At 44.2% G+C, this 12634-nt stretch overlaps 1 protein-coding gene across 11 annotated transcripts in view; it reads right to left on the reverse strand.

The window, feature by feature from the left end:
* Positions 1–2373: 2373 nt before the first annotated feature.
* Positions 2374–12634, reverse strand: part of KANSL3 (KAT8 regulatory NSL complex subunit 3) — a 42285-nt gene continuing 32024 nt past the window's right edge. For 10 of the 11 annotated variants that reach the window (XM_060607681.3, XM_060607655.3, XM_060607673.3 and 7 more), the window contains 3 exons: positions 12029–12251; positions 11558–11691; positions 2374–4903 (listed from right to left, as the gene is read on the reverse strand). In XM_060607681.3, coding sequence (XP_060463664.1) covers positions 4883–4903; positions 11558–11691; positions 12029–12251 — 378 coding nt within the window. In that variant the 3' untranslated portion in view covers positions 2374–4882. Of the gene's footprint in view, positions 4904–11557; positions 11692–12028; positions 12252–12634 lie in introns of those variants that run through there. The other variant, XM_060607725.3, reaches the window with a different exon arrangement.

Below are 12634 nucleotides of genomic sequence, written 5' to 3' on the forward strand. Positions count from 1 at the left end.
GACTGTTCCCTCTCTGATGACTGAGCCACCCCGCCTTTCACAAGGTCCTTCCTGGTGTCCCTCATGGGACAGAAGCAGGGATTCAGGCTGCCTCCACACTCCCTACATGGAAGGCCTCCCTGGTCCTAACCTTGAATTAATTCTTCATCTGTGAAATGGGAACATTGATTTGGCTCTCATCCAACTCCAGGGGTTGGAGATGGAAACAACTGATATGCCTGAGTGCTGAGTGAAAAAGGTAATTATTACATAGTGGGGGAGTGGGGAGAAGGAATGAAAAGGGATGGAGGAAGAGGAAGAGAGGAAGGCAAACTGTGTTTAAGTGCAGAAAACTACAGGTGGGAGGGCTGCAACCATGGTGGTATAAGGTTGGCTGGAAGAAGGCTGATTAAAGATCCCATTTCCTAGGGGACCCTAGGTAGCTCAGTCGGTTGGGTGTCTGACTTCGGCTCAGGTCATGATCTCACGGTCTGTGGGTCTGTGGTTGCAAGCCCTGCGTTGGGCTCTGTGCTGACAGTTTGAAGTCTGGAATCTGCTTCGGATCCCGTGTCTCCCTCTCTGTCTGCCTCTCCCCAGCTTGTGCATGTTCACTCTCTCTCTCGATAATAAATAAGTTAAAAAAAAAAAAAAAAAGATGCTATTTCCCACATTTGGGTTCCAAATGGCATTTTGGCCCCTGGGGTGAGCTACACTATTCAGTGTGAATTTGGAGAAGGGCCTTCTCTTCTTTCTCCTAATGTCCCCTGTGAGACGAGCAAATGGCATCTATGACTTGAGTCTGGGGACTTCCGTGCAGGGGGAGGGAAGGCAGGGCTGGGCTGATGGCTCATAGCCACTCATCCTCCAGCGTTTACTGGGCTCCCACCAGTAAACAGACACTAAGCTAGAGGAAGATGATATGACTCTGACCTTGAGTCCCTCTAGGCCAAGCCTGGGAGAGGTTGATCTGCAAGTGGATCAAATGCAGCCCAACCCAGTGTAATCCAAGGTTTTGGAGGTAGCAAGTCATAGCCAGGAGCAGTCAGAAGAGCTAACTGCCTGGTGTCAATGAGGTAATGCATGTGAGCTGAATCCCAGAGGATAAAGAAAGGAGCAATGGGAACGGCATCCCTGGCACAGGGCACAGCACTGTGAAGAGCTGGCATATAAGGGAGGATGAAGTCACTGAGGCAAGAAAGGAGGTGGCCTAGGAACAGAGTTAGGGACAGGTATGAAGGTAGGCTGAGCCACTAAGCACACCACATTCAGAATGTGATCCAAAAGACAGGGACCAACCATCCACAGAGGGGTCCACATCAGCAAAGTCCTGTGGCAGCAGGATCAAAAACAGCCCCTGGCAGGAGCACGTCAGTTGAGGTTACAAAGCAAGTAGCAATAACTGTCAGGCTCCCTGTCTGTGAGAGTGCCTATTGAAACAATATGCTGTTTTAGAATTCATGGGGGTGAATGATTCCTGCTTCTTGCAACCATTGATCCTGACTAAAACATGTGTTAGAAAGGACCATAAAAAGGTAATGAACATGTTTCTGCATTATAATTTGCTATGACCCCATTCCTATACTCCTGAAATTTAAGATGGCTATCATTTAAATAATTTAATCTTCATCTCTCACTTCATTTGACTCACTCAAGTCAGCGAGACCAAAGTTGGAAGGGAAAGAATGCACCCTGTCTCTACACAGGATGGTAGCAAGATGAGCCCACGTGCACTAGGACACTTCATGTAGACTACCAGAACCATGGCTTCTACCCATAAGGGTTCCAATGCTAAGTGGAGGGACCTGGAATTCAAGAACAGGAAGGAAGGTCCTCAAGGGTACAAGTTCACAAATAATCTGGAGGTTGGAATTCATTCATTCATTCATTCCTGTCTTTATTTACTTATGGGAGGGGACAGAGGTATAGAATGTTCAAAGAGATTTCACACTCTCAGGACCCAAGGCAAGGACCCTACCTACTGATTCTGACCCAGCCAAGAGCCCACCACAGCCGCAGGAATCACTTCAGGCCTGATGGGAAGTTAACAGGAAAGGGCCACAGGAAGGCAAAGCCATCATCTCACCTCCTGGGCTAATGTCCATTTCTGTGTCCCATCTCAGAACCCCAGAACAGTGCAGAAAACAGACAGTGGTGGCAGACTGCATGGATTCTAGTCCTACTTCTGCCACTTCCTGCTGTGACTTCTCTGTGCCTATTTCCTCACATGTAAAAAGGGAATTACGGTACCCATGGTACAGTACAAAGTACGGTACTCATGGCACCAGGCATCCATGAGATGATCTCTGGCATTACCACACTATCTTGGCTTTTATTTTCTGTGCCACTTCACTGAGTGGTCATCAGAATAAATATGAGAAGTCAACTGAAAACAAGTTGAAGAAATCCAAAGTTGCTTTTATTTTTGTTTTTACTAATATAAGAATGAACCGTGACAGTGCCTCAATTCTATAACCCACCCAGCCCAAGATTATTCTAGTGGTGGGGCCAAGAACAGGTAGAAGATCTCCATCAGTGACCTCTTCTTAAAGCACAAGGACATCTTCCATCAGGCATCAACATGCACCTGTCATGTTGAATGTCAAGAATTTAACTAAAGCCTTCTTGATCCTTCTACATTCTCAGCCAGTAGTATTGCCTTCTGAGGTTAAGGACTCTAGGTCTGATACGTGATAGATGGAGGAAAGCTTCTTTTCACATTTCGAGAAGAGTGGGTGCAGAAGTGTGAAGAACATGACTTCCTTAGTTCAACCACCTCCCCCTTTAGTCTGTAACTCCAAGGTGAAATGTTCTTACAACTCCCCTTCCCAGGTTTGGCTTTTCTTCAAGGTGTACAACCAAAGCCTCAGGAAGTCATCCATGGGAAGCATACGAGGGTTTACACAGATGCAGGACAATACGTTAGTTTTTCCTTTGGTCCCAGCACACACTGGGCGAGCATCTTTCAGGAGCAACCCCTCCAGCATTGTCTAGGCTGTACTTCTAAGTCATGAATGGATTGTTCAGCACCCTTTGCCTGTCCTAAATGATTCCTAAAAGTTTCCGGTAGTCTCACACAGTCTTACTGCCCTTGGTTCCTACTGGCATGTTATCCTGCCTTTAAAGTTACCAAACCCCTGACCCATGGATGCCTCTTTCAGATTTCATATCTTCCTCAAACTTACTTAAATAAATTTCCAAAAGCAGTTACCTACCAACTAATGCAAGAATGAAGCCTAATATTATGCAAATCACTGCTGAGACCAGCTCTGCAGGAGGTCGGGGAGGGAGGCCTGGTTGTTCAAGAGGCTCTCTGCACACCTATCACACATGCCCCCTCCTTGCCCACAGCACTCCTTTTTGCTTTGTCTCAGACTCCTACACACTGTGTACTCCCTCCTGGCTGCCAGTCAGACTGGCAGGTGAGGCTGCTGGACTAAATACAGGGGACCTGGTTTGGATATATGCTGCACCATGGGTCAGGACGCTGGACCACGGCAATGGCATGCTGTGCACCCTCCTGCCTACTGATACTGAACAGAGTCGGAGTCACATCTGGGTTGCTCTATTTATTGACACCTTGGCTAGAAATTTTCTAGAGTACAGAAGGTTGAGAGCCTGATCTGGAGGACAGGTATGATGCCAAATCTAAAACTACCTTGGCATACAAGTATTGTGAGGACATAAGGAGGGGCTCAGAACTCCTGTCTTCAGTGATCATTCTCCAGGACTCAGGCTAGTACCAAGAGCCTCACACAGTAGAGTCAATGCCAGTAACCTTCCCACTACTAAGCAAGAAGACAAGAAGTGGCATAGAATGGAAACAGAAACACTAAAGTACTGCCTTCATTATCTTGATGCTTAAGCTTCCTGGGAAGCCAGGCCAAGATGTTAACTTAGCCAGTTATCCCTATTTCACTTCCAAGCACTGGAGATAGAAATTTCAGGGATTGGGGTTTCTTCCCTGTGACTTGGAAAATCCTTCTTCTCATCTCCATGTCGAATCAACAGTTCCTTAGGTACTAGGTGCAAAACCTGAAGCCCCTATCATTTTCTCCACAGGACTTACTGGCATATCCTTCAAGCCACTTCATTTGTTCCATTCCTCTTTTTCAGTCTTTCTGGACCTGCAGGTTTTCTGCACACAGGAACTGCCCGAAGCATGATGAAAACAAGAAAGGGGCCAGCTTTCACCTACTGGCCAACTGCTGCCCCCGCCATTTATAGTGGCCAAAGGGACTGAAAGATGACAGCCTAGTCCTCTTTGATCTATCATGGGTTTGAATTTAGGAGTTCCCAAGTCTCAGCAGGCTAACTCAGTATCTGATGTGGTTCGTAAGACAGAGATGTGCTCACCCATGGCTGCTCAGTGAAAGTAACAGTGACGTCCAAAACCAGCCCTCTGGTACGGCACAAGTGTTGATGGGCCAGGATGACCCCTGTCCTCAGCAAAGGGCTCTCAATCCTAACTCCTGAATGGCCCCAGACCATGTGGCTGTCTCCTCCCAACTTGGCATGGGGGTAGCACAGACTTCCAAAAGGAACTCCTTTATTAAATGCAGTGAGCAGTCCAACACTGCTACTTGGGTCAAGTCACAGCGAATGCTGGAGAAGTGCCTCTGATCCATGCATGGCCAAATCTGCTCAGGAACCTGGGGATTCCGGGAATGAGACCCATAGATGCCAGAGGACGATGTTTCCTCTGCTGGCGCCATATCACCTAGCCTAATGGTTTCATAAGACCCAGAGGCCCATTCTGAAGACAGTTGGCAGGGAGGCAAAAATGGCAGTCTTAAGAAGTCTTCAGACAAGTGGACAGCTCAGCAGGACAGCATGTGTGCACCCAGGGCTCACTGTGCAGCAGCCATCACCAGCTTGGTGAAGGAAGGTATATCACACGGCATCTTCAGGGTGCTGGAGGTAGGCGCTATGGCAGGAGAGGGAGGGAACAAGAGTCAAAACTTTGCCAGGTTAACACACCCTCAGACCCTGAGAAATTATTTCAAAGAAGTCATTCTCAATGGGGAAAAAGCTGGATGTACAAGAGTATGTGTTTTAGCAGCCAAGTGGTTACCAGAATGTGGACTCTGCAGTTAAGAGACCCACCTCACTTTTTAGGGCAAGTGATGAATGCTAAATCTCCTCTTCCTCATCTGTAAAACACAAGGACAGTCTCTACTCCCCAGGGATGTTATGAGATTAAACCAGACAATCTGCATAAAGCACCTTGAGTATAATAGGTGTTCAACTACAAAGGTTTGCTCTTATTGTTATGCATAAGGGCAGAAAGAGAATGCAGGGAAAAGGAAAGGGTAAATTGTTAAGGGTGATAGAGATAAGGAAGTTTTCCATGACTGTTCTGACAATATCAGTTTTTTAGGTCTTATCCATTTTCAGTTGGTATGGAGGATGCCACAATTTGTTGAGCCCTGTAGCTTAGGAAGAAAAAAGCAAAGTAGAAACAGTTGACTTTTTTTTCACCAGGGTTTTTCTCACTTTTCTAGATTTCACTTTTGGAAAATTCCTAAGAGGTTTATAAGAATGCAGAAAAAAAGGGGAAAATGGGAGGGCACAGGAGAGGGGAAACGAAGAAGGGTTTGACAATCAAAACTTAAAAGAATCTGCCTACAACATTTGCTCACCCTGCCCAAAGGCAGGGCTGTGCACAGAGGATTACTCTGTCCTGATTAGAGGGTCTGCTCTCCCAGGGCCTACTGAGAGAGTTGCAGGGATGCCCCCTGGCTGGGCAGACCACCATGTGGCTAGAGAGGAGAAAGACCTTGTAACCACAGGCAAGGAGTCCATTCTCAGGACTCTGAGGCAAGGCACAACAGAGTCTCTGTCCCTCCTCTTCCTCTGACAGCTTTTCAGCTGTAAACAGTATATAAAAGTATGGGTGCTTGGGTGGCTCAGACAGTTAAGTGCCCAACTTTGGCTCAGGTCGTTATTTCATGGTTCGTGAGATTGAGCCCCTTATAGGGCTGTCTGCTGTCAGCATGGAGCCTGCTTGAGATCTTCTGACCCCCTTTCTGCTCCCCCCCCCGCCCCAGTTCGTTCCTCCCTCCCTCTCTCTCTCTCTCTCTCTCTCTCTCCCCCCCCTCCCCCTCCCTCCCCCCAACTAACCTAAAAAAATAAAAAAAAAAGAGGACATAAGAGTCCAGTTCCATAAAAGAAACACAATAAATATTTATCAGTGCCAGAAATAAAACAGATAATTGTTTGCAAAGACCTTAGAAAAGTCTAGCCAGTGTTTATAATCTTTTTCTTTTTCAGCCTATCCATAAATATCATATTATGTAACTCAAAATTAAAAAAGGATTATATTTGGGGCGCCTGGGTGGCTCAGTCGGTTAAGTGTCCGACTTCGGCTCAGGTCATGATCTCACGGTCCGTGAGTTTCAGCCCTGCGTCAGGCTCTGTGCTGACAGCTCAGAGCCTGCAGCCTGTTTCAGATTCTGTGTCTCCCTCTCTCTCTGACCCTCCCCCATTCATGTTCTGTCTCTCTCTGTCTCAAAAATAAATAAATGTTGGGGCGCCTGGGTGGCTCAGTCAGTTAAATGTCCGACTTCAGCTCAGGTCACGATCTCGTGGTCTGTGAGTTCGAGCCCCGCGTTGGGCTCTGGGCTGATGGCTCAGAGCCTGGAGCCTGCTTCCGATTCTGTGTCTCCCTCTCTCTCTGCCTCTCCCCCATTCATGCTCTGTCTCTGTCTCAAAAATAAATAAAACGTTAAAAATAAATAAATAAATAAATAAACGTTAAAAAAGGATTCTTTTTTCAAATGTAAACACCATTATCACACATTAAAGGGTTAATAATTCCTTAATATCAACAATTACCCAGTGTTCAAATTTCCAATTGTCTCATAAACATCATAAATGGGTGATTTCTCAACCTTTTAAAATTCAATTTCCCAGTCTGAGGAGATTCTGAGACAGCCCCTATTAATCAATCCTATCACAATAATCACTAATTTAGGCCTACTAGACCACATAAGAAAACCAAAACCCAGAGAAGTTAGGTGATTTGCCCAGGACCACACAGCTGGCTAAAGACAGAGCACCTGACCCACAGCCCACTGCTTTCCCTGATATCACATGGTCTGGCAGTGTGAACACTGAGGTAATCATTAGAAGTTTTCAAGTCAGCAAGTCTTAATCTAATAATGTGCCCTTTCTCTGTAAGAAGAGAACCACTAGAACCCTCCTAGTAATTATACATTCATTTTTCTGAGATAAAAACTAAGCTCTCAAGTTAATGCTATCAGTTAGAAGTCAGATCTTGATCTTTATTCTGTGCTTCAATTTAGCCATGGAAAACGATTCTCAATGAGCTCTATCTAGCCTCTTCTTACCACTAACTAGCTCCCCCAGGCTGGAGCAAGCTGAAGAGGACCACTAAGAGAGAAAGAGGTATCACATAGTGGGGATATGCATTCTAGTTGGGCATCAATATGATTATCAACAAAGGTTAAGACTGCCTGATAATAGACCCAAATGGTTTTATAGATAATTTGCATCACACTATCAAGGAACTCATAATTTCTGTGCAATATAAATGTTTTTAGAATAGGAGAAGGGTGCCTGGGTGGCTCAGCTGGTTAAGCATCTGACTTCAGCTCAAGTCATGATCTCATGGTTCATGGGTTTGAGCCCCACATCCAGCTCTATGCAGACAGCTCAGAGCCTGGAGCCTACTTTGGATTCTGTGCCTCCTCTCTCTCTGCCCTCCCCTGCTTGTGCTCCGTCTCTCTCAAAAATAAACATTAAAAAAAATTAAAAAAAAAAAACAATAGGAGAAAAACATGCTTCCGTCTCATTCTATAAGGATAGATTTACCCCTTCATACAACTGGACAAGGAAAGCACACACGTAAAAGCAGGGATGGATGGGAAGAAAACTATAGGCCTATCTCACTAATAAACACAGAGGCCAAAATCCTAAGTAAAATAAAAGCAAATCAAAAGAGTGGACATGCTTTTCCTCTGAAACACTTGGCTTCTTTATTTTATTATTTTTTTTGTTCTCTTTTGATAGGGTCTCGTTTCCTACATGTGCACAATACAAATAAACTGGGACATATGCAAAAAAATAATGGGACGTATTGAACAAGCTACTGAATGTAGAATTTAGATAATCTGACATTAGGAAATCTATTAAAGTAATTCATCATTTTAACTAACTCAGAGGAAATGTGTATGCTCATTCATCTCATGTGATTCCAAAATGGCAATGAACAAAATTCAAAACCCATTATTTATCAAGAAAAAGGAAAAGAGTAACAGTAGCAAATTATAAACATTCTGGACACTTCATTAACTGGAAGACCTGCATTATTAAACAATTTCATAAAGCTAGTGTGAGAACAGATGGGTCACAGGTACAAAAAGGCCCAGGTGTATGTAGTAATCGAGAATGTGAGAGCAGCAGGTTTCAAATGGATAGAAAGAAAGGATAATGGATTCTTCAATAAAGTTAGATCCTTACCTTAGCATAGAAAAATAAATTCCAAATGGACTGAAAAACTAAAGGTAAACAAACAAATGCATTATAAGAAAACACAAAAACAGAGTTTCAGTATAGGATAATGGAAAGTTCTAGACCTGAATTGTGGTGATGGTTGCACAGCAATGTAAATATACTAATGCCACTGAACAGCAAGCCTAAAGCCTAAAATAGGGCAAAATGATAAACTGTACATATGTATTTTACAATTAAAAAAATAAAATATAAAAAAAACACAGATTATATTCTTGCAATGGTAAGAGCTTTCTTAAGACACAAAACCTTGGAGCTATAAAGGGAAAGATTTGAAGATTTTGCTACATAAAAAAAAAACTTTCTTAATGTTTATTTTTGAGAGAGACAGAGCATGAGTCAATGGGGCAGGTTCACAGGGAGAGAGAGAGAGAGAGGGAGACAGAGGTTCTGAAGTGGGCTCTGTGCTGACAGCAGCAAGACTGATGTGGGGCTTGAACTCACAAACCATGAGATCATGACCTGAGCTAAAGTCAGACGCTCAACCCACTGAGCCAAGCAGGTAGCCTCACTATGTAAAAATTTTTAATGTATCATAAAAGATCCCAAAACAAATATCAAAAAACAAGCACTTAATACTTCAACAGAAAGAAAAAAAAAAAAGCAGTTGACTGAAGTATATACAACTTGTACAATAGACAAAGGACTGGAGTGACTAGATGGATCCAGTGTCCAACTTCAGCTCAGGTCAGGATCTCGGGGTTTGTGGGTTTGAGCCCCACGTTGGGCTCTGCGTCTTACAGCTCAGGGCCTGGAGCCTGCTTTGGATTCTATGTCTCCCTCTCTCTCTGCCCCTCCCCTGCTCATGCTCTGTCTCTCTCTCTCTCAATAATAAATATTTTTAAAAATTTTTTAAATAGATAAAGGAAACATCTGAATGTATAAAGCTGCTATAAATAGATGAATGGATAAAGATGTGGTGTGTGTGTATGTGTGTGCGTGTATGTACATATATGTACACACATATATACGTGTATATATACATATATACACATATACATACGTGTATATATACATATATATGTATACACATATACACATACATATATACACGTATATACACACATACATACACATATGCAATGGAGTATTACTCAGCAATCAAAAATAATGAAATCTTGCCATTTGCAACTATGTGGATGGCACTAGAGGGTATCATGCTAAGGGAAATTAGAGAAAGACAAGTATCCTACGACTTCACTCATATGAGGACTTTAAGACACAGAACAGATGAACACAAGGGAAGGGAAGCAAAAAATATAAAAACAGGAAGGGGGACAAAACATAAGAGACTCTTAAATATGGAGAACAAATAGAGGGTTATTGGAGGGGTTGTGGGAGGGGGGTTGGGCTAAATGAGTAAGGGGCATTAAGAAATCTGCTCCTGAAATCATTGTTGCACTATATGCTAACTAACTTGCATGTAAATTTTTAAAAAATAATACTAAAAGAAAAAGAAAAAAATTTAAAAAAAAACCATTTCACTTCACTCATCAAATTAATAAATTAAATTGAAAATACTGATTTCCATAAATGATAAAGGCATAGGAAAATAGGTATTCTCATCGTTGTGGTTTGAACTGTAACCAGCAGAACCTCTGAAAGACAATTAGCCAGCAGCTAGCCAGGTGTCAGATGCACAACTCTCCACTATTGATCTCTAGACTGTAGAAAGCTCCCAGAGGCATGCAAAACTCAGGAGCAAGGGTGTTCACTGAACCATTATTTTCTGTATCAAAAACAAAACAGCCCAACTCTCTAACAGGAGGTGGTGAAATACACTTTCGTACATCCACCTAGTGAAACATGAGGTAGCAACTGACAAGAAGTAGATAAGTCTCTATGTAACCCACAGGGAAGCATGTCACAACATGTGTTGTAAACAAAGGCCAGTTACAAAATAGTCCATATTCTGTGATCCCATTTTTGTCAAAAAAGTAAAATAAGATAATATACTTTGTATAGCAAGAAAAATCTAGGAGAATGCATACCAAGCTGTTAGTGGGTTATCATCTCTGAGAGTGGTATCATGGGAAATTTTCACTTTCTAAATTACTTCTGTAATTATTTTTGTAATGTTTGAATTATTTAAAATAAGCACATTTCTGTAATTGAAAAAATAAGGAATTAACAAAAAAAAGAAATAAAAACACCTCCATTTTTCTGCCAAAAAGGCGGGGGGGGGGGGCGGTAACTATGATCCCAATGAATGCCAGGTAACAATCTCTGTGCAGTATTTTCCTCTAAAAAGGAGGAGGCAGAAGATCATCTAGAACAGTTGGAAGCTGTCAAGTGCCAATAGGGGCCCGCCCCCCACTTCCTGGGCAGGGCTGGTGTAGTGGGAATGACGGGAACAGGGCCTGGCTTTCTGTCATGGCAGCCTGCATAGCACCCTCGCTCCCACGAGGGAAGGCCAAGGCTGAAAGGGTCAGTGCACACTTGAAGGAAATCACACTCAACACGGACTCCAGCTATTTTTTTTCTTTTGCCTCTGATCTCTAGGTAGGTCTCAGATCATGACTTAAGATTAGAAACATTTTACGTGACAAGGTTACAATAGAAATCCGATCAGCTACAAGGAACTGCTGGTGACTTGTGGGTAAGAGCTATAGAAATCTAGTGTGTCCTAAAAAGATGAAATGAATGCCAAGAGCTGGAACAGCACAATGTTGGAAAACTGGTCAAAGTAAGGTTGTTAATCAACTAACTCGCCTCTACCACAACCTGTGAATGATGAAACCAAGAATGGGAAGAGAAAAGGAATGGAGAGGGAAAGCAAACAAAACTTACTTACTGAGCACTGCTACACACCTGAACATAGTTCCATGTTTAATCCCAAAATAATCCAGGGGGTGCCATGGAAGAGGAGACTCAAAGAAGTCCACAACTTGCTCAATATTACAGAGCTAGAAACCCCTAGGTCTGGATTTGACCATGGTCTGCCTACAAGTCCAGTGCACTGGCAGCTACTCTGATAAGCCAGTCAGTCGGCCCCAAACTTCCCAATACCGGAGCCTGCGTCCTCAGTCTTTCCAGGCAGACTCACCTGTGAGCTGGAGGGCAGCGCCTGGGAGTTGGGCTCATCTGACGGGGCTGCTCCTGAGCCCATGGGGCTCAGTGTAGTGATTCGGCTGGGCTGGCCACGCAGTGTCAGAGTAATGGTGGTAGGGACCTTCAAGCCTGACAGAGATGGGGGGAAGGTTGTTTTTGGTCATAGCCTCCATTTTCTTCTCCTGGAGAGTTTCTTCACATGACACACACCACCCCCTCGGCCTCCCACCTCAGTTTCCCCAGCTGGGTTATCTACGCTCTATCAGTCAGTCTGAAAGGCAGCAGGAAACAGCTGTGTTCTTTTGACCTCTCTGGGGGCTGGTCTCACAGAGCTGAATCCTTGGGGGGTCAATGCCAGGACCCTGGTGAGTTGGGTTCAACAACATGCCTTGCCCATGTGAGATGGGAAGGTCCTGGGGAAAGATCCCATATCTAAGAGTCCCCACGGCTGTCATGAGAGACTCACCTGATGCTTGGTTAGAGATCTGAGCCAGGCCAGGGAGGCTGCTTGCCAACTTAGCGAGGCCCCCATTGGTCAGCAGCTGGTGGATGGCTGTGGGCTTCCCACCAGGAGTGGCACCCAAGGAGGAGAGAGTGGTGGCCACAGGAATGGTACGTACAATGGTGCTGGTGCCCGTGGTGATGGCACCCAGGCTCTGCATGGGGGTGGGCAACTTCACACTGGTGGCCTGTGGGACACACAAGCCCAGGTGATCAGAAGCTATTGCCCAAAAGCAATGTTCGAGTATGGAGGGCCCATAGCATTAAAGGCTACCATCCACTGAGCACTTACTACATGCAAGGTACTCTTCCAGGCATTTTCCATATACTAGCTTACTTAATCCTCAAAACAACCCTTTGAGAGAGATACTATTATCCTAATTTTACAGACAAGGAAACGAAGACACAGAGAGATCAAAAAACTTGCCCAAGATCACACAGTAAGTGATGGAGCCTTAACCTCTGGTAGTTCCCAGGGTGAAGTCAGAAGGCTGTCTTGACCCAGATTCCAGACCCAGTTTCCCTGTCAAAACCAACTAAACTGAGAATGCCTCCTCCCCACACCTGCCCA

This window comes from Panthera onca, chromosome A3 (assembly GCF_046562875.1).
Source record: "Panthera onca isolate mPanOnc1 chromosome A3, mPanOnc1 haplotype 2, whole genome shotgun sequence".
Lineage (NCBI taxonomy): Eukaryota > Metazoa > Chordata > Mammalia > Carnivora > Felidae > Panthera > Panthera onca.